Source organism: Pomacea canaliculata, linkage group LG14 (assembly GCF_003073045.1).
Source record: "Pomacea canaliculata isolate SZHN2017 linkage group LG14, ASM307304v1, whole genome shotgun sequence".
NCBI lineage: Eukaryota > Metazoa > Mollusca > Gastropoda > Architaenioglossa > Ampullariidae > Pomacea > Pomacea canaliculata.
The window spans coordinates 13,800,769-13,828,267 of NC_037603.1; the positions used below are offsets into that span (position 1 = coordinate 13,800,769).

General features: G+C 36.2%; 3 protein-coding genes across 6 annotated transcripts; all 3 read right to left on the minus strand.

The window, feature by feature from the left end:
* Positions 1–74: 74 nt before the first annotated feature.
* Positions 75–6,147, minus strand: LOC112555283. 4 transcript variants are annotated; one of them, XM_025223620.1, is made up of 5 exons: positions 5,405–6,147; positions 4,370–4,494; positions 3,846–4,028; positions 3,382–3,573; positions 75–2,870 (listed from the first exon to the last, which is right to left on the minus strand). In XM_025223620.1, the coding sequence occupies exons 2-5, from the start codon at positions 4,452–4,454 to the stop codon at positions 2,629–2,631; spliced, it is 702 nt and encodes a 233-aa protein (XP_025079405.1). In that variant the 5' UTR covers positions 4,455–4,494; positions 5,405–6,147; the 3' UTR covers positions 75–2,628. The 4 variants fall into 4 exon arrangements, with proteins under 4 accessions (XP_025079405.1, XP_025079404.1, XP_025079402.1 ...); XM_025223619.1 differs by having other exon boundaries at positions 75–2,873; positions 4,370–4,557; positions 5,405–6,140; XM_025223617.1 differs by having other exon boundaries at positions 75–2,873; positions 5,405–6,135.
* A 1,415-nt stretch (positions 6,148–7,562) lies between these two features.
* LOC112554814 (cysteine-rich and transmembrane domain-containing protein WIH2-like) lies at positions 7,563–10,153 on the minus strand. The gene is made up of 3 exons (XM_025222866.1): positions 10,143–10,153; positions 9,583–9,838; positions 7,563–7,778 (listed from the first exon to the last, which is right to left on the minus strand). The coding sequence occupies exons 1-3, from the start codon at positions 10,151–10,153 to the stop codon at positions 7,563–7,565; spliced, it is 483 nt and encodes a 160-aa protein (XP_025078651.1).
* On the minus strand, positions 7,842–27,496 carry LOC112554815 (protein ECT2-like). The gene is given in 30 exon segments (XM_025222867.1): positions 7,842–8,257; positions 8,578–8,653; positions 9,014–9,069; positions 9,583–9,838; positions 10,143–13,399; positions 14,117–14,188; positions 14,444–14,591; positions 15,925–16,078; positions 16,729–16,867; positions 16,988–17,107; positions 17,492–17,550; positions 17,553–17,569; positions 17,956–18,037; positions 18,328–18,360; positions 18,363–18,423; positions 18,685–18,795; positions 18,922–19,110; positions 19,404–19,531; positions 19,880–20,084; positions 20,371–20,433; positions 20,648–20,763; positions 20,998–21,097; positions 21,312–21,413; positions 21,825–21,932; positions 22,395–22,484; positions 22,794–22,976; positions 23,544–23,617; positions 25,165–25,278; positions 26,885–26,905; positions 27,426–27,496. Coding segments are annotated over 26 exon segments (2,628 nt in total). The 5' UTR covers positions 27,466–27,496; the 3' UTR covers positions 7,842–8,257; positions 8,578–8,653; positions 9,014–9,069; positions 9,583–9,838; positions 10,143–13,300.
* Between the last annotated feature and the right edge of the window lie 3 nt (positions 27,497–27,499).

Sequence of the window (27,499 nt, forward strand, 5' to 3'; positions counted from 1 at the left end):
TACACAGATGTCAATGAAAGAGAGTAATAAATGTGTCATCACATGAGAAATGGACAAAAAACATAACTCTGGTCAGTTGATGTTGTCTCTTGTTCTTTTCAGTGTCTCAAATTTTTTACATGCCTATAGCCTATAAACATGCAAACATGCATAATTATACACTAAGACTTTTTATTGGTTTTTTAATATTAAAGATTCTGATTCCTCTCTCAGTCTCATCATCAAATCCAAAATAATTTAACAAGTTGCAATTTTCATAACAATATTTAATAATAATGTTAATAGCTTTACCCCACCACCATTTGTAACACTAATTAATGCCCATAACACAAAATCACTTAAAGGAAAATGGTTTTCTCAAATTTGAGATCTGCTGTGGCTGTTCATGTCCTGTCTGTTGTAAGCAATGTCCCATCAGGCCATTTCCTCAATGATATTCTAACTCAGATACAAATAACATTCCAAGTTGAACTACTTTATATAATGATGTTAATAAAACCTGCTTATTGTTACACTTTCTACACACCACAACTATTGCAAATATAACAAAGCAGAAACAAGCAGAAACGCTTGCAACATTTCTATGATCTGTTGAGATCCTTGGAATGTATGGCAATTGATCCAAATAATAATAATGGTGTGAGCTTTTATAGCACTGTATCACAGCAAAAGCCAGGCTTTACATACATTACAAACAAAAAAAACACAAGACAGACAAAATCCCCGTGGCTCTGTTAAGTTTACAGGAATGCCAGGTTGTTGTTCTGCTGGATGCAATGTAATGCTTAAAATTATCCAAGAATTATAGGAACATTTTGTATTCCAAGTGGTATTTAACAGCATTAATTCTACTATTTTCACACACAAGTTTTCATAAGACAGGCTATACTGATAGGGACTGATCATTTTGTGGTATTTAACAGCATTAATTCTGTTTCCAACCCAGTATTACAACAAACTGAATTATTCAGCTGAACATTTTGGACAAATGTGATTTATCACATTACGTTAATACTTACATTAATGCTTCTGTGATTACTGGCATCTGTGTACACTATCAAAATTACCAACAGCAAAAAAGTTCATGCTTAAGAAAAAGAGAGAGAGAGAGAGTGTGTGCGCTTCAGACACTATGACAGATGAACAGGAATGAAGACTATGAGGTAAAGAAGAGAAGTACACTAAATATTAAGAATCATTCACCTGGATCAAACGTGTTACATCAAAACAGTTATTTACTTGATATACAAATAAACAAGCAAATCTTGATCTGATATGTAAGTGTTCGTGCTTTCACTTCAAAACCTTAATTTAAAAGAATGTTAGGAAGTGGTAAATACATTAATTAAGCAATTACATTCTGATGTGTAAAGTGCATCAAGAAGTATAAGTTAATATTTACAAAAACTAGTATTTTGACAAACCCACCAGTGCAGTTTCTGAAAAAAACCATATCGACATCTTCACATGTAATTAATTTATAGTCTCTCAAAATTCCCCTGCACTTGTATAAAAACTAAAATGCTGCGGAACCCGCCCCCTCCCCCCACCCAACAGGTGGCCATAGTCCATGAAAGGCGCCAATTAAGTAGTTAGGTAGGCTAATGATCATTACCTATATCATTTGTCCTTCCACAAAAAAGCTGCCACTAATTACATTGGCTGAACCATACCAAATTTTATATTTGAATGTGAGCAGTTTACTAGGATATGTACAATGTTGTCTTTTTTAAATTTTGAAAAGGGACACAAAAGTAGCATGACAATAAGTGTAAGCATTCAGTTTTCTCAAACAAAAACAGAAACCACCTGTTCTTACAACCAACAGATTGTGCTATGATCAATGCAATTCATTTTAAGTGGTAGAAATTCTTCCTAAAAACTCATCATTTCTTCATGTCATTAACCTCCATGCTAAGGCACTTCAACTGTGCCACATCTCAGCTATTTTTAGGAGCTGAAAAAATAATAGATTTTTAGTCTCGAATAAAGTATTTTTAATATTGCTTCAGAAGTTGAAGGAAAAGGATAAAGCTAATGTTTTCAAATTGACAAAAAAACAAATTCAGTTTTTCATCTTGTAAATTAAAAAAAATGCATACTTCTAAAAACTGCATATTTTAGAAAGATGCAAATTTTCAGCATACATGACGTAAAAGTGATTTCAAACTGACCAGAATTATGCTACACTTGAATGTTTAAAGAGGTCTTCAAGAGGATAATGAAATTTCAAATGCTATAAAAATATAACTGGCTGATAGATCAGAGAATATTTGGAAAAATATACTGACATTTTAAGCATTATAATATTACACAATGCATAGAAATTTAAGTTTACAAAAGAAATCACTATACCTGGAATGCATTTTATGAAATGGGTGGACAAAAAATCCACTACTGGGGTGAATACAATTTTTACTAAGTGAACAGATTTAGAAATACACAGCACGTGAAAAAAGTGTTGGATAACTTAAATATTTTAAGATCATCTAAGTAAAAAGAAGTTTATGTCATGTGTTATGCCAAAACAATCAACAGGCCTGTACTTTTAGCCTGTTTTGCATCATTTTTCCATGGTAGCTTACTGGTCACCTTTATCCTGCCTGAGTTTTGTTGTCACAACCATGGTTATATATGGACGTTCACTCCCGTCTCTTGATCCTGTTCACTAGTACTGAAGGTCACTGGCTCCTGGGAGTTGCGGAATAATTTGTATGACCATGCCACATGGCGAAGGTAGCCATTTCTCACTCCCCAGCGAAGGATAATGATGGCAATAGAAACACAGATAACGAGCAGGCCCAGAGAGATTCCCACTGGTAAACCAACTGACATGGCGCTGGAGCCAGATACTATACGAAATTTAGATCCTGCTGAAGAAATTAATATTAAACAGATGAGTTTCCCTGCATGAGTCAATAGCATGCATCCGTAAATATGCAAATATATGGGTGTGTGTAGAAAAAAATTAATCAGCGCTGATTCGAACAGGACATTATACAGGACACTTTATACAGTTTTTAAAAGCGTATTTCCCTAAAATTTAAAATTTACATCACAATTTCTTACAAGTTATTAAAAAAACTGGTTCATGGCAGCTTTATAGTCTGCTAAAATCAAAGCATTTAAAATATACAGTTCACATTCCTATGTTTTAATGCCGAAACATATGCTAGAAGTGGTCATAAGTGGTCTGAAGACAGAATATTTGGCATATTTCTCTTATTCTACTAGCTAGTATGTGGCTAAAATGTTAATTATTTTATCAAATAAATTACTTTTTTCTTTCTCAATTACTATTTCTAAATTCACAAACTTAGTTCCTAAAACTACTAAAATTAGCATGATTATGCAAAAAGGAAATATAAAAGGTTCTCCTACCCTGTGGTCGAAAATAGATATCACGAAAATCAGTGCCATTTGGTTTGGTGATGTTCCCAGACAAATAATACAAATTCCCTGATGGCACCATTGTTGCATGAAACTCAAACCCATCAGATCCAAAAAAGTGTTCACTGGACTGATATGAAGCCTCAGTCCTAAATGTTACCCAGACATCGTCAATAGAAGTGGCTGCCAAAACAAAAATAATTAAAAATGAAGTATATATATGTATACATTCTCTGCTATCTGTGCTATGAAAACTAAAAGCAGTGGTGGGAAGTTCCTTGTTTAAGAAAGTATGTGGTGTATAATTTGTCTTGCCTTGTTTCAATATTTCAAAAATTCCTCATCATCCATGCATACACAGTCTCTTCCTCCCCCCTGCCCCCTCACAACTCTCTCTGTCTTACTGCTAAACAACTACTCAGTATTTTAATCAGTGAGTTAAGTGAAGATCATACCTAACATATCAAAATGAGTACTATTAGCCTTAAATGTAAGTGATGCACCACGATTCCTGTCAGGCTGAACAGAAAGAATCTTTAAACTGCATGCGTAGCTTCTTTCCCTGTATAAGTAGTTGCCGTTCCAATCTGTATAATTAATTAACTGCATCTTCCACAATGGTAGTGACTGCTGTCCGCCTGTATATAAACAGTAAATAATTTCTTTTACACATCACATAATTCTAAATATCACCATAATAATTACTCACTTATTCAACACCCTACATCATCTGATGTCATGAGCTTCTGCACATAAGCTGATCCAAAAACAAATTTACTTTTTACCTTTAAAAGTGAAATAGGCCATGTTGATATAGTTGTGACATAATAAATAAAAGCTCAGTAGATATTATTGAGACATTAAGTGAAAATTCAATTACTCCCAATTATTCTTAGTAGCACTCCCAATTATTCTTCATTACACCAAAAGAATAATTAAAATACTGCAAATATTAACACACAAAAAATAAGAAACTTGCATATGCATGTCACAAGCAGCAATAGTCCTGCCATGTTTGTGGTGCTGGATAAAGGGAAGTGCCATCCACCTGACTTAGCTTCCATCTTCCCAGTGTTGCAGGCAACTACAGAGTACTCAGTTTTGCTTTGTAACAGAACACATACTGATCCGGTAAATGTGAACTTTCGTATTTTGTGATCCAGATTTCTAAAAATAACAGCACATAAAAATCACAAGTTTTATGAGCATTGCCTAAAATATTATGACTCAGGGTTTAAATATTACTACTTAAGCCAAATACATGTACACTCAAATAACATATACAGTACCACAACTTTAGCATCCAATGAATCAATGTAAATTCATAGTTCTTTCCTATTATTATATGTATATATCATGTTATGCGAGTAGAAAGGATCAGGCTGCATCAGACAATGTACATGTCTGATTTATTTTTCACTGGCTACTCCTATTTTTCATCTAACAAGACTGTTTCTGCCACAGTGTCATCTGTTGGCTGACATTTAAGTCTCTAGTATAGTTGAGTGACAGGTAGTTTTGGGTGTGCTGTGCACTGAAATCACCTCCAGATGGGAAAATGGGCTTACAAATTCAGTTCCTATTATCTACACCTGTCACTTTTAAAAACTCTCCATAATATTCCAAAATGCATAACATAAATCTGTTTTACAGTTTTGATGGATATTAATATATGTATGTGAAACTCTGATCCAGAATATTAAAGTGACATTATAAGAGGACATTGCCGGCGTAGCCAAGAGAATTATAGCCAGGTCCTACATGAGAAAGTATCACACAGTTCAGACAGCTGTTTGCTTTCCCTATTGTCTCATACAAACTCCTCCAAAAATCATACTTTAATTAAATTTAGTTAATGTCTTAAGATGATCAATTTAACTGTTTTTGCTGGATAATTATACATGGTTTTATTAATTTCATTATCATTTGTTAGGATTTCACTGCATGGCTAAACCGAGTCTGCCACAAAGGTAACCTGCCATGCTTGACTTTTAATTTTAGGAGTAGAAATTACCTTAGGATGTAAAACGCACTTTTCTACACCGTTTTGAGATGGCTAGTCACACTTTCGCAAACCTGTGCAGGCTGCTTGGTGTTTATGGTTACACGCAGAGTGAAGCAGCCATGCAGACTGAGCAAGTCGTCATTTCTCAGCCTAACCTCCTTTAATTGTAAACTTGATTTTATCGAATATCAACGTATCCGTAATGCATATAAATTACGTTAGGTGAAAATTGTATGGTGCATGGTAGTCCAAATAGTTTTTGCAAATATTTCTTTACAGCCGTTGGCTTCGTCCACTGTGAACGTGCTTTTTTTTTTCTTTTTTTTTAAAATAATAAACGCTCCGCCCGACCGTCTGAGAATCAAGCGATATCGGGACTTAAAAAATATCAGACTAAAACCAAAGTCAGCGCTCAAGCGATAAAAACGATAAATGAAACGTTCAGAACACAATTATAGGGACTGGTCGTCCTCATCGGCTTAAAATTTTGCTTAATGAGTTAATCACTTCCTCTCGTCTTATCAATGGTTGACGGGACGCCGATCGAGCCAGCAACTATAGGCCATCACGAACTTAATTGTATTACTGGACTGCTGCCAGCTCGAGTTTTCTTTTTTACAGTTAGCTACTAAAACGAGGCAGGTGTTACAAAGGCTCCGGTTAAGTCACATTAATAATAATAAATGCAAAATTGTTAAAGCGCATACTCAACACTCCTAAGATCGAGTAAGAATGAAATATGGACAGCATACGAGGGACAGGAAAACAAATAACATATGAGCAATAAAAGAATGAACAACCGTACTAAACGAAGAATAAAATGAAATACGTAACATGTACAAAGAGGAACCAAAGAACAAGAACAAGAGCTGAGAGTAACATATATGATATTGCAAAGGACGACTAGCATTATGGGAAAGGTTGTTACGAGAAATGTTTGGGGAAGAGTTAATTGCACGTTTTCAATGCACGTTTAAAGGATTCAGTAGCGGGTAGGTGGCGGATATGGAGAGGGAGAAAGTTTCATTCTTTCACTTCACAATAACAAAAAATCGTGTGGCCATATGTTAATTGTTGTTTTGGTGACAGGATCGAAGAGTAAGATCGAGACGATCATCAGACGATCAGTTGTCTATAGCCGGGACATTATTAAGACTTTTTTGCTTTTAATTGTTTCCTTGCCTCTGAAATAAATCTGTTTGTGTACTTGCTTCATTTAAAATTCTTGTTCAGTCGTGATAGATGTATCTTCTTTTGTGTGTGTGTTTAACTGTTGCTGCATAAAACGTTGTTTGTTTTGGGAAAGGAGACGATATCATATAAGGAGAGAGCGATCAGTTGTCGAGCCTTAAGGGACATTATATATTAGCTTTTTTGGTTTCCTTAGAGCGGTGGTGCGTGTGTTAAAGATACGCCTGTCATTTCAATTTAACATCTGCCAGAGTCATTAAATCTGTGTCCGTTTCTGCTGTTCTTTCTCTGCGCGATGGCATCTGTTTACAGGGCTGACTGACTCCGTATATAGAGGGTTGCTGACAGCGAGGGAGACGAAAACAACAATTCCCCCCCCCCCCCGCCCACGCCTCTGAATAAATCTGGTTTGTGAGAAAAGTAATATTGCTTCTTAAAATTCTTGTTCCCAACGTGACAAGGCCTTTTTGACGAACCTTTTTTTGCTTTAGTTTTTGTTGAATTTCGTTGCTGCATAAAACGTGTTAATGTTTGTTTCAGCGTTTCTATAGTGATCTGTGCCCTATAGCTCTTTTCCGTTAATTGTTGTACTTATGTGCGTGTGCATTGAAAGATCTCACATGAGTACATTTATAGCGGAATGTAACGTCTGCTGCTCAGTCAAAAACAGAAAATACGTGTGTCCCTCTCCGTGTGTGTGCTAGGTCTAGGATATGACGCCGACGTATAAGCTCACTGTATAATTATTAATGGCTGCCTGACTCCATATTATCTAGGGTTGGAGAAGGTAAGACAGCGAGGAAGACGAGATGGACACACCTAATCCCCCTCGATAATTGTCACTACTGCAGTTAAAGGTCTCGATTTCAAATCTCGTCTCTGTGACACCTGTTCATAGGAATGGGAAGCAAGATCTCATCCTATGAGCGACTATATTCGGAGGATATAGGCAGATTATCTTTCGCCCTCGCTGGCATCACCAATCGGCACAGGCCCGGAATAAAATACCTGGATCTCTAACGTCTTCTGATGAGTCATTGAGAAGTGCAAGCATCCCAACCTCTCCTGTTATAGCTGTCACCCCTGCATCCTCTGATAGTCGACTTTGAACCCCTCGTCCTATAAATAAATGTCTCAGATGGCAATTTAAAGATTTTGTAGCAGCTTCATGGAAGTTCACGACTCCGGGACACTGTTCAGAAACCGAAAAATAGGTTTAGGATTGAGGCTAGGATCACATACTTCTACACTGTTGGACCATATGTGCTCAAGTTTTATTGCGATTTTAGGGTGTATAAGTGACGTCCATAACAATTTGTAATAAATACGTAATCAACGCTCCTGAAGTATGTACAGTTAGTCCAAGATGCCTGTTCCTTTTTCCTCCATGTAACTATATATAATGCACTAAGCCAGGCACAGTTCACAAATCATTACATATGGACAGGTTTGATTTTGCCTCCGTTAAAGAGGCAGATTTTTGAATTTTGAATGTCGCATAATACTGTTAGCTTGGGTATAGGTTCTTGAATGATGGAACTTAGAATATTTTGAAGTCAGTTTTCTGTATGTTCTGCTGCAGCTGTCGCCTGTTTGGATCCCAGGCACTCATCTGTTGTACGCAATGTCTGCCGTCAGCACTTGACGACATTACGATTCTTCAGCAATACACTGCAACACAAAATACCAAGTCTATTTTATTGGCAAGTAGTGGGAAAGGAGATGTAATCAATCGCAGAGCAATAACTGGTGTCCACATCAATCTGCGCGCACACGCATTCTTCCATATGCAAGTGTGCATGAGGTTCCCTTCCATCCCTCCTATAAGCTCTGCTGTTTCCAGACAATGTATTTTTTAAACATCAGCTGCTTCAAGTCTGCTTCCTTTCCATCCAAACCCACGCCATTTTTTTTGAAAAAAAAGCAAATTTAATGCAATCCACCCAAAATACAAAATGACTAAATGCGTATGCATTAAACTACACACTTACCAGAATGATCCACACTATCACCCAAGGCCAGAAGAAAAGAGAGATTATCAAATGAAGAGCATGGTTAACCCCTTTACTGCAGAGAAAAAGGGAAAAATGTTATTTAAAATGTAGCCTAATGAACTTCTATGTGGAGCGTGCATCAACACTTTACATGTCATTGCCTTTTGTTAGATGATAACACTTATGGATAGCAGATAATATCACGCGCACATAAGAACCTATTTTTCATGAGTAGTGTATGTGAACACAATGGAGATTAGAGTCGTCTGAACAAAATTACAAACGTTTGTGAACTTCTGTTGGGCTTTTCTGTATCTTGAATCTTACATTTTTTTTTATTTCTGATCATGTGGACCCAATGGTGGTCGTTATGTGTTTATCTTTTCTAAGATCTCCCAGTAACCCCGGCCAACATTTTCGCAACGCAACTTACTTTTGTTGAACGACTGTCGTAGGTTGTTGGGTCCCAACCATCACTACATTCGGCATCTGCAGATGGGAGGTAGTTCTTAATTATCATTAGCTCATGTATACTGTCGGATTAAAAAGGGCATGACCTTTATCATCTTACTTAATGAAACTGCTTGCGATTTTTTGTTTGAAGTGAGCGAATGACTGTCACTAATCACCCAACGGAAAGTTATTCAATATCTTTTAAAAGTGCAGCAAGTGAACTGACAAACCAAGGGGGCGCTGACAGTCTAATGGTTAAAACACTTGCTTGTAACCGCTGTGGTTTGAGGCTCTGGGTTCAGATCTCGTCTCGATACACCATCTTTATGCGACAGGCTATTCGCAGAGCTTCTTCTATCTGCCCGAAGCATAGGGCATGCGTGAGGCCCTCGACGCCACGGTTTTTTCAACAGCGCGATGCCCAAGATGACTATCAAAAGCGCGGGACCCCAGGGAGATGCTTCGCCTGCTTGCCCAAGGGTCCTGCTTGTGGATGTTAGACTTCAAATTTTCCCAAATTACAAGGGACCCTAATCCCCCAAAACTTACCGGTTGTCCAGCAACGTAGCCAGGTTGAGGTGGTGGGTATGCTCCAGGAGGATAGCCACCCTGTGGCTGACTGTAGCCGGCTGGGGGATAGCCTGGCGGTGGTGGAGCGTAGCCACCTTGATAGCCTGGCTGGGGCGGGGGATAGCCCCCAGCAGCAGGATAGACGGCGCCTGCTGGTGTTGGCTGCACGACGTATGCTGGTGGTGGCTGCACCAAGGTGGCCGGCTCATGTTTTCCGTGCACCGGCTCGATCCCGCTGATGACACATTAATTATTTGTGATTCTTTTGCTATAAAAACGCGTCCAACAGGTTTTTTCAGTCTTTTCTTGTTACCACCGTTATTATAGCCACCCCTACTTATATCAAAATCAACGGAGACATGTCTGAACCAGCGCGCTGTGATATAACCTCCGTTGCTTGAGTAGTTATAACAATAACAATAATAAAAATAAAATCAACCAGCCAACCTACTCCCCGCTTTTTTTTTTCTTTGTGCATGCGAAAAAAATATAACACACCACTTTTCAGTTCACAGTCACCAAGAAATGTCCCTTCTAACCTGTCAGCCATCGTGTGCAGAAAAGTTCTCCGTGGGTCTGTAAGAGAAAGTTGTTAAAGAGCTGTCGGCTGGACTCAGGCTCAGTAGACGCCGCTCATCTTGCTGTCACAACTACCGGTGAGACTAAAGATTTCCGACAGACGCATCTGCCTAAATCACAGCTCCTCCTGCTTGACCCTCTACCCCTGCAAATGACCCGGAGTCAGACGGTGACGATTGTCATGTCATACCTGCTGCACTTGCAGGATGCCGCGGGACCGGAACACGGATGCTGTTTGCAGCGCGGGAACAGGACGCAACAAGTCCACGGAAGCCCAAGCGGCTGGCAGGTCACCGGTTTTGAGTGGGAATGTCAACGGAATCTCGTCTTCCACGCACTGTACCTTCGGAACAATGAACGTCATAGCGACCCGGACGTCTAGCCAATCTTACCTCCGGCACTTGATTGCCGCTTACGTCGAAGCGTCCGGCACGAACCCTCTTGTACTTAGTCCCTATGTGTGTGCAGTTCACAGTAAAGACAAATTACTCTTAAATTCAATATATAATTGAGAAATTTGATATTTCAATTCTGATGGCCACTCCATCTCTTATCTACTTCGTTTTTCTTCACCAGTCTTTTTGTTTCAATGGTAAATTAGACCAAAATGCATTTTTTTAAACAGAAAATTTTTTCATTAAATGACACACATGAAAAAGACGAGTGTCTTTGGAAGTGTGAACCAAGAAACTTTCATACTTAACAAACTTTATGACCATCATTTGGTCCAAAGAATCAAAGAGCTCAAAAATAATAAACTACTTGACTGAAATACCTGACAGAACAACAGAAACACTCAAAGACAAGTACAATTTCCACTCCCTTACCCCACTCTGTCCATCACAAACACGAAGAAACTTAAAAACACTTTTTCCCTTTCTTTCCAAACTGGTACAATGAAAGTATGATACAGATCATCGAGTACATAACTTCATACTACTGTTACTGGGGGACTAATATAATTTATCTGTATTAACAACAGCAGGATATGTAAAGCCATGTCATGCTAAGAAACCATTATGTGATCTTAACCTAATGACAATAGTTTGATATTTATATATTTACAGACATTATCAATGTATGGGGCTGTACAATTTTGTGGTGCATGCAAATGTATGTGTAACACTATTTTAGTCAGTAATGATTTGCTGAAAATCTGTTCTCTTGCTGTAGACAACAATGCAAATAGTGAACGATCTGCACAGGTTAAAAGATAATTTCATTTCACAAACAGGATCTGGATACAACCTATGACATGCATCACCTTATACAGCAAATGTTTATATAAAACTCATCCACATATATGCTTACATAGATGTTTCAGAGCAGCTTCAATAAAGTCTCACCAATGGTGATCCAACATGAAACATAATTGTGAGTTCATGTGATAACATAACTGGATCGTATATTTATAATACATGATGATACTAAGGCTTGGACACAAATATGTGGTTAACTCACCCTGATGTAATTCCTAACCTTGTCAAAGGGTTAAGAGGTCTTCGACACATGTCAAGAGATTACACTCCTAAAAAATTATCTTTTTAGCACAATGCATTTTTAAATGTCAAAAACATATTAAACTGTGATATATAGAAAATGTGTTATTTATTGTTACTGCCAGCTGATAAAAGATTCCCTGACAAAAATAGTGAAACTCGGTGCCATTTTTATTATGTACACATTTTTCAAGGGTTTCAATAATGCAAAAAAGATTATGTACATATCTTTACATAGTATAGAAAAACAAAGGACTGTACACATATATACAAGTGACTTAACCCTCAACTTAACTCTTGACTGTAGGAAGTAGGGGTGTACAACTCATGTACTTCAAAATTTTGACAAAGGAAAATAAGCAGGCAAGTATAGAAATAAACTACTATTAGTCTAGTTTTCTCAGAATTTCACCCCAACACAAACCTTTTTTGATCACTCCAATAGTAACATAAACTCTAAAAGCAGTGTTTCCACTGCTTACGGTTGAACAAATAAACTCAAGTGACAATTTTCCAGTCAAGACCCAAGAGTAGGAACAGGGCATAAATGATGACAATTGTAAATAACAAATAATATTCTTATAAACAGTAGAAAGCAGCTGTTTTGCAGTCATAAATTTCATCTTCATCAATGCTTGTTCATTTATCTCTTACCAGGCTAAATTAATGTTCACATTATTTTGGTAAATAAAGACTTTTGATTCTTCACTTGTTCTCTCTGCTCAAGCAAAATAAAAGTTTCAAAGAAATTCAAAGCAAAATGTGATTAGAAAGAAAACAATGGTCTGAGGTAAAGAATTTCAAAGTTGTAAAAGAATCTGAGATGCATCAAAACCAGCTGAAAGGCTGTAGTCAGTGGCATTATGTACAGTCTTCAGGCAAACACGGAGCAGTGAATTTATCAAAGGGCAATCCATGATGAGAGCGGCCAAAATCAAGCCAGTAGCAACTGTTGCTGTCTTATCGTTTCGAAGAGAGATGATTGGTAGATAGATAAATGTGATATTTGGCACACTTATAATGATAGTTTGCTGGAATCCACACCCACTACTGCCATTAAGCTGAGTTTTCATGTACCTTCATTTGATCATCAAAGAAATTTCAGCATGCTTTTCAAAAACAGATTCAAGCAGTTTTCAAACTCTGACCAGCTTGAAAAGGTTTTGTTCAAATGTTTGTTCACATTTTTGTTCTGATAATCACTAACAACTAGATATATTAAAAATTAAATAATTTTTGGCAACAACAGTCATTACAGACAGAAAGTGACAAAACCACACAACCAAACAGGATGCGCCAGCATTTAGTATTATAATACCTTACATAACAAATGTGTACAAGATCAACCTCAAACAACCTGAGTCCAGTACAGAAGGTAACAACACATATGAACAACCATTGTATTTTAAAAGAATATGTGATGGTTCTCTCATATGACACCAACAGAAACACCTCGCTGTATGTCATAACGAGAATTTAAGCCATGGGCTACACTCAGTGGTCCCCATCTGATGATCACTACTCATCAATTCTGTACAACACAGTTTCCCACACTGGCTGGGCTGGCAGTGTCAGTGAAGACAACAGAATATCTTCACCTGCTTCAATCCATCAAATGATCACAAGTATTTGCTAGCTGAGCGGGCACCCATCGTAGCATACTTATGTGTTCCCTTGCCAACAGGAGTCAGTGGGTATTGCATTGGTGAACTCTCCTCCTGAATGAGATACAAAAATTTCTTTGAAGTCTAAGGCTTATCCACATAGACAAAAAAAAAAAAAAGAAAAAGAAAAAAAAAAAAAAAAAAAACAGCATGAAAATGAAAACACCAATGTTGTACTTCAAAATAACAGGTTCCTTTGATTTGAGCCAAAGATTTCCCAACAAAAATAAATTTATTTTTGAAAAATGCATAATTACTCAAAAAATGTGAATAGCAATGTGTGGGAGTGGTTGTTGTGCCATTGTGATGTACATATGTATTCATTTTGACCCCAGGAAATTCTGTCCATTTTACCAAGGATTCATTCTACACATAATTACAAGAATTCCTATATGACTCAAATTTATTATTACTGAAAAGAAAATTAGGCAAGAAAGGTATTTCTTGTGTTGGTCGTTCTCAATAGTTTCAAATAAATTCAGTGCTGAGGAAAACATTTAACAACAATATGTAACAGCTATAAAGTCTAATATTTGAAAGTGCACTTTCTACCACTTACACTGACCTCCATCTTCCATTTTCTCAATAGAGAAAGAACAAAAAAAACACCCCTCCAACTCTTTACCCTGTTTAAAATTCTAATTCAAGGTACATTGTGGAATGACTTTTATCTGTGGAGGCAACTAAGGAAAATCTGAAAAGCACATGCATGTTTTCAGAGCTTTTGCTGCAGTCATGTCAACAAAGTTTATTTAATATTGTTGTATCTACCTGAAGAGAGTAGGCCCCCAGGCTGATGCAGTCACTATCCTCAAAGTGAGATGTTCCAGAAACAGAAGTTTCCTGTGAAAAGTCATAGATTGCAAACTTTACATAAATAATGTCTTACACAGCAGTATGTCACAAACATAACACCCCTGAAAATAGACTTCCAAACAACGATTAAGGTGGAAGATGCTCTTATAACTCTTTTTTCTTAGCCTTGGCACCTAGCAAAAAAAAAAAAGGTGATATTTGCACAAGCAAATTGTGTACACAAATTACCCTCTGCACAAAACATTTAGGGGAAAACAAAAAAGTAGGTAAAGATCTGCTCACTGTCAAGTCAAGAGTGCTAGCCAGGCGCCTGCCCTGCAAGTCCCCTGATGAGTCTCGCATGAATGGGCTGAAGACGTGTGACACAGCACGTTTTAATTTCAGGGGAGTGCGGTTCATTGAAAATGCCCTGCTGACTCGCTTTCCGAATCTGTCAAAATAAACCCTGAACTTGTTGCATATTACATGTTAATTCAACATAATGCATACTTTTCTTTGATGTTGACATTTGAGGTCTTGCACATGTAATTAGAAGAGAGTTATTTTCTCACTCATTTGTAAATACCTTGCAGTCAACATAATCAAGAAATTGAAAAAAATCTTATGTAATCCTTTGGCTGTCTTTCAGGATTGTATACTCATGTAAAATTACAGCCAGACTAGTTTCACTTCATGCCTATCTTATTACTAACATCACATATTTAGAGCCATGTAAATCAAACGCCCACTACTTGATGTGAATAAGTGAATATCACACAATATTCTTATTTAAGCAAAATAAAAAACCACGAAAGTTACCCTTTACCACTGTGTTTGACCAATGAGTTTTAAATGTAAGGTGTTATAAACATAAAAGAGAATAATCTTCATGAAGATAGAAGACTTAAAGAGATGAACACGACCCAGTTTTCAAAACAAAGATACCATTATAAGTATTTTTCTAAAGACATAAACAGGATAACACTATTTTGAGTAATTACAAAATCTAAACAAGCTTATTCCTCATCACTTACTTGGCTGCCTTACTGAGACGATGATGTAGTTCTCGTGTTGTTATTCCCAGTTCCTCTCCTCTCACAGGAGCAAGAAATGACTCCTAAAAATGAACCAACCCCCAAGAGTTGATAATATGTCACAGGAACTTCAAATAGCCACAAGTAATGCTTAATTTTTTTTTTCTCTAATCATGACCATCACTGCTACTCATGTAGACTGCTATCCTTTATAAAGTAACCTAAGTTTACCTACCATTCTGTCAGTCTTTGGCACATTGCTTGACCCTTCCTACTTATATATATTCCCTTTTTAAGTTCCTGTTTTTAGCCCTGTTTCCAGCCTTCCGGAGGTGCTTTACATGTTATGGTCAAGAACCTGCAGGGTTTTAGAGGAGGTATCTTTAAACAATTTTGCCTCAACATTATTTTGATTCATATTTCCACTCTCTGATCTTTTGGCATTACCTACAGTGTCTTTCTGGGGTTGATCAAAACATTTCAGATGCAACATCTTCCAGAGGCATTTGTCCACAAAATATTTCATCCTGTGGGAGCTAGACAGGATTCCACACCATGTTTCTAAGCTTCTTGTATTTGAAGACAGACTTACCTATATTCTAATATAATCACATGGCTATAAAGACAGTGTGTAATCATGAACCAGAGGGCCAGATAAAGATTATGTAAAGCCAGATAAGGGTAATAATGAAGCAATTGTCTGAGATGAAAAAAAATTAAACAAAACAAAATATTTAAAAAAACCCTTACGAAATCTGTTCGACAGACAGCATTAGCAATGTTCTTGCAGAGTCAGTGAGCATATCTGATTTGCACATATCCCCAGCGTCCATCATGAAGGCAAGAAGTTTTTCATTTGCTTGCCCTTTCTCTCGGTAGATCAAGCCAAATGCAAGCATGCAATCTGAAAACAATTAACAGTGATAACTGAACAAAAAACTCTTCTAAAAGGTTTAGCAGCCACAAGTTTCTTCAGCTAAACTCGCATTATTTATCACCAAAAATTACAACAGTTCAAGTCTAAGTTTTACAATTATAAACAGTATCTTTATGGTGTAAATCAGACCTTTTTAGAATTAAAACATGTTTTTAATGACTGCAGCTGTGATAATGGTCACGGCCTGATCAAAATAAGCAGATTAAGCATACATTTTGTAGACAGGCAATTATTAAGTGCATTTTTCAACTCAGCTCAGTGTGTTTAACATCTTACTATTTGCATGTCAACAAGCACACTCTTTCAAAGTGCTGTCAACAATTGGTCAGTAAGATGACATGGGACAAACAAGCACACCCATTCAAAGTGCTGTCAAAGTTTAGTTAATAAAATAACATGAGACAAACAAGACTCACAAAAGCGATTCAATATTTTCAATTTCCAATGCTGTGCTTCCATGAAAATATGGCTATACTTTTGTTTTTGCCATACAAAAAAAAAAAAAAGTTGATTAACTGTTAGTTTTGTAACTTGATTTTTGATTTATTCTTACTAAGAATGAAATTATTTAAAAAAAAAAAAAATTCAGCTCAACACCATTCCAACTGTCAACATACCTTCTGTTTCAGCAAAATCAATCACGCGTTTGATGGCTGTCAGGGGCAGAACTTCCACATGCTTATATGCCTTTTGTGGTGTCTTGTGGGGGGTAAGACCTTTGGCACCTGCCAAAACCTTTGTTCTTCTCTTGCAGATCTGGAAGTGAAGGATTGTGTGTTACTGCAGCTAAAATAATTCGTGTTTTGGGTTTTTCTTCATGAAAATGGAAATCATTCATTAACAATATGTACTTCACAATGTAATAAGTATTCTTACCTCCATGCTATCACTGAAAACAAACATTGACAAAGGGTCACCACGATGAGAGAGGCTGTTTGATAACTCTATAGCATCAACTTTGTACAGGAAGCTGCGGTGGGAAGATAGCAGAGTGGCCTGAAGAAAAAAAACAGCAAAATCTTAGGGAATCAGCAGAAGCAAATACTGACAGAAAAATATTGTACAAACATGCCAAGATCACAAACATTTTGACACACAAAAAAAACACTCCAAAAGCCCCCAAAACAAAAAACAAAACCCAAGCAGCCTTGTTTTTCTACTTGTTGAATCAAGCTTATTTTCCATCAGTACACTGTTTATTGTATTGATAAGACTGTTTATCCCAGATGGTAATTGGTAGCTGCTCTATAAGGAAGTAAATGCTAGAAGTACACAGCACAACATCAACACACGTTAAATACACAGTACACAAGCAGTTGAATATCAATAGAAATGAAGAACAGAGAAAGAGTTGAAAGCTCCATGTGTGGCACATCTTACTGGACAATTGTCTATGTCATTCACTATGTCAAACATGACCATCTGGCCTTCCGTTTTCTTTTGTCTTCATTGATATGCCTGAAATGATAAAGAAATCCACAACTGTAATACAAATTAAATGAAATAACTCATGACTTCAAGGTCCCATCTCAAGTCATGATAAAACAACCTTATCTTGATATTAAAACATCCCAGGATAGTCGAATGAATAGCTCAGAGAATGGACACCTGATCACAAATCCTTCTAAGGCACCCTATCACGATACAAAAAATAAATATATACATATATAAATCTATGCATACTAAAGTACCAGGACAATAGTCTGAAATAAAAATCAAAACAGGACAATAAAGCATAAGGAAACTGTAAAAATGACAAATCAGATGTTCTGTTTTTTTTTTTTGTTTGTTTCTTCAAAAAAGTGGCATGAAATAGAAGTAAAATAAACAGAATGGATACGCACGTAAGGACATTTTTCAAACAATCAATTGCTTCTTCGAGGTTTGTTTTATCTCTATGTGTTGCAGGGGTCTGTTTCAGGATATCTGAAAATAGAATGAGTTTAGTTTAAGACCAAGAACCAAATGTATATCCAAAATTACTTAAATCTGTATGCATCTTTTGGTTTTATTTAAGATCACATATCTTATTTCCACATCTGTATTCAGTCTAGTTACCATCTACCTGCAATTCATGCAAAGAAAAAATATTATTTTATTTAAAGTATTTTTTCTCACTTCAAACAAAAATATTTTACAATAAAACAAGAACTAGATATTCATTCCTTAATTCTTTATATGGAATAATTTAGGAGAAAAAATGCTAAGCAATTCACCTCCTAACAGCAATATCACACTAGGCAACCTTGCACTGGACGGATAAGAAGTTCTTGTAATGTCTGTCTTCCACATTCTGGCTTTGTTTGACATACCTGGAAAGAAAAGAATGGCTGACAAGTGTTCCTCTAATGACTTGCATTTTTTTTTTTAAAATTCCTCTTTTCCAGTATACTTCTCCAGTCAAGTGTTTTCCCATCTTTTCTATGCCCAAAACCCCTAGAAAATGTTTGTACCCCTAAAAATTAAAGTGATATTAAAAGTCTAATTTTTGATTCTAGAGCGACGAACTGAACTTATTTGGAGATTTCAGAGATAGTTCTTTGCAGAAAATAAGCAATGACAATAATAGTTACCTTCAAAAATGCATGAAATCGTGGGTTAGACTGATCACACCTTGTAATAGTTTCCTTGGTGTTCTCAAAAAAGTTTACGAAGTTTGGATATGCCTTCATGAAACCATCAGCCTGGAAGGTTAACAAAAAACAGATCAACTTTATAAAACAGAAATTATATCAGAGCTTTATTCTCATAAAGTATTCACAGGAAATTAAACAAACAGCAAAAAAAAAAACCCAAGACATGATACTTACATGTTTCAAAATAATTTCCCCAACACTTGCATCTCCAGACCAATCTTCTACAAGACGACTTAGATCCTCCTTCAGCTTAACATGAACTTCATAAATGGGAGGGATGTTACCAAAGATAGTCTTTGTATCTTGCATTGCCAACAGAGGTCCATTATACTGATCTGGTTTCTCAATCTGGTCCTTGAATGTCTGTAAGAAGAAAACTATTACAAGCTGTCACAATTACTAAAATAAGCTACAGGTTAACTACTAGGAAGGAACTGCTAGGAGGAAAGAACCCTATCTAGCACAAGAAGATAAATCAAGATATATGGAAGACGGAGATGGTAGATATGTGTACTTGAGTCCTGTGTACAGTAGCAAGTAAATGTGCATCTGCATGCGCATGCTCATCAGTTTACTTTTAATGTGTACACTTGTGTGCGCGCAGGATTGTTTTTGCTAAAGCAATTTAAATATTCTTAGTTTTCTGCAAAACTTACATGCAATAGTGTATGCAGGATGGTAACATAGTTAGTCTCCGTGTGAAGCAGTTCCATGACCACTTGCTGGCGTTTTGAGAGCTTGACTGGTGCAGGCTGTGGTTGGTTCTCATCATTCTCTATAGCCTCTGACAGTCATAGTTTTGAAAATCATGAATGCTTGCATTAAAAAACAGAGCTGAAATACCCTTATCCTTTTCAATTGTAAATACCTCTTTTCTCAAAAAGATACAGAAGCAAGGGAAAGCATAATCTATAATCCTGAATTAAATCTTGCAAGATGAACCACACCTATCATCCAGTTAGAATTTTTAATGGTGGTCTGAAAAAAATCATTCAGATTTCACAAAATGTTAGCAGGCTGTCTAGCACTCATACTAAATATTTAGGACATAGATGAAATATCGACTATTGGTAGATAAAATGTTACTTTTAAAAATCAATTTATCACTGCTATGACTCTAAAAATTACCAACCATCAGATCTGTCAGGTGTTCGAGAAGCATCTAAAAATGAATTGGGACTTATGGAGATTCCTGATAGCTGCTCACTGGATCGTCGTTTGATAACATGAAATGGAGAGTCTACCTCACCCTCTACAGCCAATTGTTTCAAACGCTTCCTCTTTCGTGATTTTGACCCTAGACTGCTTGATGATGTCATTCTGTGTGCTTGTGTTGCCTTAGACATAAAATATAAGCAACCATGTACTTATTGTAATTTTCTTCTTGGTGACATTTTATTTAAAGAAAGATTGCATGCACAAACGTACACATACAGGCTTTTGAGGATGAAACAAAGAATTCATTAAGGGAATAGATACACAAAATAAAAATGAAAACAAAATGTGTTTTGCCTTCAAACAAAACCATGAAGTTGTTTACAAAGTAACATTTTTTCTGTTACCGAAAGTTTTAATATATATATGTGTGAGAGAGACTAACAATAGGGCAGACCTATTCCCTACCTTCTGGAACTGATATAGTCCTTCATCAGCACATGCTGCCATCTGAATGCAGCCCCAGAACCACTGAAATATGACAATTAAAATTATTATACACAATCAGCAAACTCACAGCTTAGGCTAATCTTATTTTTTCAACCTATATCACATTTCTGCACAATCTGTAAAATTCTACTGGAGTTAAAAAACAATAGATAATTCACTCCTCTGAGGTGTCCAAAACATGCTTTTTACAAAAAATACATAAGTTGGGTGTGTGATAGAAGTAAAAATGACTTGCTTCTCCGCGGACAATGAAGTGAGGTAGACACAGATCAGATGGCAATTCTTTCAAAGCCAGCTCATTAACCACAAGATGTGTGGCTTCCGCATCTCCAGAAGGCACATACCTTCCTCCTAAAGAGCGTGAGACAAAACAAGTGTTACACCAGCTAAGTTAAGATTAAAAAAAAAAAAACAACAAAAACAACAAAAAACAAACAAAACCATTGTCATCAAGGCCAGGAACTGAGAGTAGCAAATTTTTTTTGACAGTCACACAAAAATTGTGAAATACAGAAATCAGACATGTGGTTCTGTGTAATACATCTGCTAAAGACAAGTCATTTAAGGAGGAAAATAATTGTTTACCATTAGATAATGTAAGTTCTTCCATGTGCTTCTGTTCTTCTGGTGCAAATCCCAGAAAACTGAGAGAGCACTGGAAAAATGGCTTCACTTTATATTCCATCTGAAAGAGATACCGAGAACCTCACAACAGGCACATCTTTCCATGACAAAGAAAAACTGCTCCTTACATGTCCATGTTGTCAGAAATGCAGATTTAAATGAATAGCTATGCAATCAAGCACACTATAAAACAGTTCTCATCTGGTTACCTATGTATTTTCATCAAACTACACTTAAAATGAAGCAAATACTCAAATACGTCAAAATAAACCAACCATAATTTCTGAATCAGCCTTGATGTCTAGATTGTGCCGCTTTTCCCAAAGCTGACGAATCCACTCTTCTGCCATAATAGGCATTCCCATTGTCATTGCATACTGTCATGCAATCAACAGTCATTTTCAGAAATTTCAAACAAAACAATTTCTAACCACACAAGAATTATATATGCAGAATACTATATTCTCAAACATCAGAAACACAGAAATCTTTCATCTAAGCAAATGTTCTCTTCTTCCTCTATGATTGGAAAAGGCATAAATTATAGAAATAAAATGTTTCACTAGTTTATATAGTGCAGATCAATGATGCCTAAACCTTTAACTAAAATTATAAAACTAGAAATCTTTAATACAGACTTTCTAACAGTTTCATCATAAAATGCATGGGAATTTCCAATTGCTGCACATGTATTTTAAATGTTTAGATTACAAAACAAAAAACTCCCAGTATCAAGGAAACTAGCGTAAAAGTATGGCTTAAAAAAATGGTATACCAGTACTGCTTACCTTGTATTTGTCTCCACCTGTACAATTGGCTACCAGGTGTGTTACTTTAACTGTCATTTCTTTGCGAACACTGCCACCCATATGATGAACCAGGTCAACAAGACGAGACTGTCAGTGCAAAAGTACATTCATATTAATTACATAAGCTGAATGAGCTAAACTCTTTTTATCCACAATGCTGTAAATATAAAGAAAATATAAAGGGTGGCAAATATGGTTGCAGGGTGAACAACACTGCAGATGGATGAGGACATGGTTGTCATGGGTATAGATAGCAGATGTAATATGCATTACAAAGGTATTAAGATAAAAAAAACAAAAAACTTGCAGCCCACAGGACAGCTGGACATGCACGTGGTCTTTAGAGAAAACATACTTACAACACAATGTTGTGTCAGTACTAAAAAAACGCTTAAAAGTTAAGAATTCTCTTTGGGCAGCACTACTTTTGTGTGTTAAGACACATAACAATTATTCATAATCTATCCTTCAGGTATCACTAAATAAAAACCATCAAATTTTAGTCTAGCAGGTTGAAAAAGGAGCATCAATTGACAGGTTACTGCATACCAGCTTCTCCCTCTGCTTGAAGCCTGTGAAACATGTCACTATGCCCAGCATAGATGTACAGTACAACGGTCTTGTGGTGTAAGGCAAGTGCTGTAAGACAAAGTATATGAATACATAAGATTTCCTTGGTGTTATGGAGAGAAAGACATTTATTTGTCATTCCAAAAACACAGTATTAGACAGTTAAATGTTTTGGGTACTTTGCTGCATAATAATGATGACTTGTACTTCACACCAATGTGCTCAATGCACTTAGAATGTAATATGAAGAGAAAGAGATCAGCATCTCATTACACACAAAAACCACTCGTGAACATAAAAGGCATTCAGAAACAAGACAGAGACAGAGAAAGAGAGAGACTAAAATTTTACAACTGTAGAAATCAGGAAGCACTGTACCTGGCCTTTATTTTTGAGGCTAAGAATAACAGAAGGACCAACAATACGAGCCTCTGCTCTGTGCAACTTGTGATAAACTTCTCCTTCAAAACTGGCAAGAACAAACACAGTCTCGTACTCAGAGGCTGTTTGCACAAACTCTAGTCCATCATCTGATGTCAGCACACTGCTAGCCAGAACAGCCTATAAAATACAAAAACATTTTAAAATAAACAATAACATAATTGGATTTTTAAATAGTTTTTATGTATACTCTGGGTACCTCCCATCTAAAGTAAAAGAAAACCTGTTCTGTGTTGGTTCTGAATCCTTGTTTTTGAAAGGAGTTGGAATGGGTAGGCTACATATTTGTTGGACATTCTTGCTGCTATCCTATTTTCCTCCAGGTTTGAGATCAGGGTTTCTCTTGCAGTTGCCTGATCTTGACCAGAAAGTGTGCATAGATACTCTAATGAATGGCTTGTTTTTGCTGGTGAAAGTGACCCAGTGCCCTGTGTGCATGTGGTTTGCTTTCTTTGTTTTTTCACTCCTATGATGTTGAATACTGTATTTTTCATGTGTATTATCTGTATATTAGGTATATATAAAGTGCATGTACATTTCCTAAATCAGTCTGTGATTGGCTATTGTCAAATTGTTTCGCAGCATTTTTATATTCATTCTACTGTAGACAATACAATCTGGTAATTTTGCCTGATTGTTACAAACAGATTTAAAATTTGAGCATCAGCATAAAAGTTCCACATCTACCTTTGCTGCAGAAACGAGCTCTTTGTTTTCACTGCATTCTTTACCCACTAGCACAATACGCAGTTCTTTGTCTTCTGAAATCAATAAAAATAAGTAAATAAACAAATAGAAATTCCAGCTAAAACAGTCATTTCTTCTAATAAGAAAGAATGTTTCACCCCGTTTAAGACCACAATCATCAGATAATAATACCAAAGAAAACCATTGTACTACATAAAAGTAAACACTCATGAAAGACCAGGAAAATGTATTTTTACGTTCAATGCTATGAACAAAACAATATCTCCTTATTCTATGGATAATACTGGTCAATATAAAAACTGTGCATACTCCTTTTTTTTTAAACTCCATATACTTAGAGATGGCAAAAAGTTTTTAAAATTTTCACTAATCCTAGTTTGAAATTTTAAATGACGTGCTATAATTCAAGTTACTCTCCAACTAGAAAATTACCTTTATTTAACCCATGTTGAGAAGTGTTAATAAAATAAAATTCCAGGTAAATCAAAGAGAAAAATCTTGTGCACTTTCTTCATTAACATTTGTGTCTGAATACTTTCTGTCCTCTCATATTAGTGTTATTAGTATATTTCAACCATCATTCTTAGACCAATAGATGTTAGCAGAATAATTACTTTCATCAAGCATTATCTTTGTAACTAGTTAACAAAAAAACCAGCAAGTGTCTTTTATAAAAACATTACTTCATGATACATTCACTGCATTTTCATGGCAACATAGGTCAATACCAGTCATTTAATGATGCTGTAAATACTTGTGCCAATTATTAATTAAAGAGTGCCCACAAATGTGCTACTAAATATGATCACATGCAAAGCAAACACACAATATGTGAACCTCATCATAAGGATCATTGTAACAAGAAACCTGCTTTTGCCAAGATGAATCCTCTATTCTTGTGACAATACAGTTAGTTGGTTTTTTTGTGTGATAGTAGGCATCAATGTTTACAAGAATGATGGAACAGGGCAGGAAAGCACTACATCTCTGACCATATAAGCTGGTTACACTGGTTTAAAGCCCGTTGTTTTCTAAAATTACCATCTAATCAAACTTACATTATTATCGAAATCTATCCCTCAAAAAGCAAGAAGCATTATGTTGTACCGAGAAAGGATGGCAAGAAATTACCAAAGCCTGTTGTGTAGGCAATATTCAAATGTCATACTAATAAATCTTTTTCTCAACACATCTATCAACATTTAAAATTTACACCTTCACTTTTCACCAACTCTGATTCACCAAAAGCATGATGAAAATGTACACCTGTTTAAAACCATTTCATAAGCCAATGTCTGGTGTTAATAAATGTAGATATTAGAATGCAATAAAACTTTATATCATTAACTTTTGAAAAAAGAATATTACTTATTTGAAGATAATAATGATTAAGCAGTTATTAGTAACAACATATTCAGTGACTAGCTAAACACTGTTATTCCCAGTTAATAAGAAAAAAAACCCTGCAGTTATTTTATTAAGAATAGCGCTGATCTGGTGTTTTAGATAGATTAAAACAATGGATACTGGATGAAAGCTATTGTACAGCAGTGAGAAGAAACAATGAAAGTGAAAACGCTTTGGTCAAAGCATTCACTACCTTCTTCTGAATCACTAGAAGACAAATAAAGTCTAGGGGTTGTGAGAGACTGAGAACGAGGCCAGAGCTGTACTTGACTGCCGCATTCCAATGCTCGAAAATCTGCTCTATATGCTGGAAGTAACAACACAGCAAAAAAAAAAAAAAAAAAAACCACAAACTATACAACCAAACCAGCTTCGTGCAAACAACATTCATGTAATATTGGTTTAAAATTGATCAAGTCAAAGCACTGCATGCAAATCGTGAATGATAACAGATAATCATGCTAACCAAACATCAAAACAACATGCCAAAAAAATTAACACTTTTGAATGCACTGCATTAATTACTAAAAGTGGAGGACATTGGTGGTAGTGGAAACAGTGTCTATACTAATGAAGATCTTATGCTTGGTTCCTTTGAAATAAATGTCTTTCTCTCCATAAAACAGGGAAAGGGCACAAAACTGACTTCACTTTAAAGAGCATAGGCTCTTTAATTTGTTTCTGTCAATGTGATCGCTGCCCAAAAAAAAAAAAGACTCAACCTTAGACCATAGTGAGATGAACTGATAAGCAAACAAGAAATATCCATGTAACAGAAATCTTTCCTGCTCTGTATGCACTCCTACTATCTACAGGATGAGGGTTAAATGTAACCCCCCAAAAAAAGCCTAAAATCATTTGAATACATGATTCTAATTTTATATTCTTTATACTTTGTTCTTCAAAGCTATAGCAGAATAGATGCTTGAAATCAGGTTCAGACTTGTAGCATTAGGCGTCACAGCAATCCTTAGTACCCCAAAGCATCTATCTTCGTTGTATCATTTTCTGCTGAAGATTATTGCAGTGTTTCACCAATGTCTTGGCTGGCAGATTTTTGGTTGGTTCTCTCCCACAGGTCTATATTGGAGATCTTGTGGCGCAGACATCTGTTGGCAAATGTCTGAATCGTGTTGGTGATGGTGTTTGTCACACGCCATGTCTCAAATCCACATAGGATTGGCTTTACATGTGGTGTTCACTTGGAGCTGCTTGGTGCCTGGGGCAATGTCCAAATGGTTGGTGGTGGTGGCTGGTTCAGTATTCCTTCAAAATGTTCAGCCCAGTGAGATCTTTGTCTGCACCTCCCGTAATGGAACTGCCATTCTTATTCTTTACTGGCCTGCAGGCATTAGTGTTTTTCCTTCCTGTCAGAATTTTTGAAATTTCATATAGTCTCTTTGTGTTATTTTGCCCAGCTGTTTGTTCTGCCTCTTCTGCCTTTCAGTGTGCGAACTGTCTCTTGTTGCCTCTTGCAAGTTTAATGTATTATTATGTGAAAACAACTGTGATGTATAGTAGTCATAGAATCCTTGAAGGATTCCGTGATGCCTCAAACCTTGGTCAAACTTACTGTGGTCAAATTTTGTTTTAATACACGACACAAGAGCTTGATCAATTATGAAAATAGTGTCCTATTTTTCATCCTCATTTTTGGCAGTTCACAAATAAAACACAAATGAGGTGGAGTCACTGGTCTTCTTTGCTGCTAATAAAGGGTCCCAAAGGAAAAATAACTCACAGGCAGTTGTCAGAGTTTTTAGTAGTATTACCTTAAATTTCAAAATTAGCATTTTCGAGTTTAATACATATTCTATAGTCACAGAAAACTGCAAGAAATTAAGGGGGACCTTTCCCCAAAAAAAGACAGCATCATTCAGAATGACAGCAGACAAGTAACAATTTTATCAGACCTTTCTTTTCTTCCACTTTTGCTGAAAAGAAATGAAAACAATAGTACGCCTGAAAATATTATGTTCTTTTACAGCTAAGAAAGAAAATATTATTTGGCGGGCTGGGAGCGATTACACAAAAGGGTATAACACAAAGTTAAATTATGAATATATCTCAATATATATACATGTATATAATCTCGAAGTAAACAGATCTTGTCTAAATCGAGGATGAAAGTGGCATGAAAAAATTCCATCGAAAGGTTATGAAAATACAAAATTTGGATATCATGTCTGAAGGACAATTCTTAAGTTCAACAGAACTGACGTCTTAATGGAAACTGTTTATGACTGCACTGTTACAGTAACTGAGAAATCATTCTGATCCAATGCGTCAGTGATAGAGGAATGTTTTCAAAAAGTAACCATACATGAAAATAATTTCAGTACCTCATAACTGCAACTTCAAACCTTTAAAATTATCTTAGATTCCTAATATTCATCGAAAATATTATGCGATTTCGCAAATAAGCTCATTCAAAGCCAATTTAGGAGAACTTACTATTTTCCTGTACTGTACCAAGCACCTGATGCGCTGCCATGTTTTCGCTTCAAATTTGGCGGTGGTCTTTGCAA

Bases quoted from the DNA above. Each gene is read 5' to 3' on its own strand.
- LOC112555283 (XM_025223619.1), bottom strand. From the start codon at position 4,454: ATGGAAGCTAAGTCAGGTGGATGGCACTTCCCTTTATCCAGCACCACA. The intron at 3,574-3,845 runs GTATGATCTTCA...TTGTTTTGGCAG, and splicing joins TACTCATTTTGATATGTTAG to CCACTTCTATTGACGATGTC. The intron at 2,874-3,381 runs GTAGGAGAACCT...TAATTTCTTCAG, and splicing joins TATCTATTTTCGACCACAGG to CAGGATCTAAATTTCGTATA.
- LOC112554814 (XM_025222866.1), bottom strand. The intron at 7,779-9,582 runs GTAAGTTTTGGG...GTTTCTGAACAG, and splicing joins GCTACGTTGCTGGACAACCG to TGTCCCGGAGTCGTGAACTT.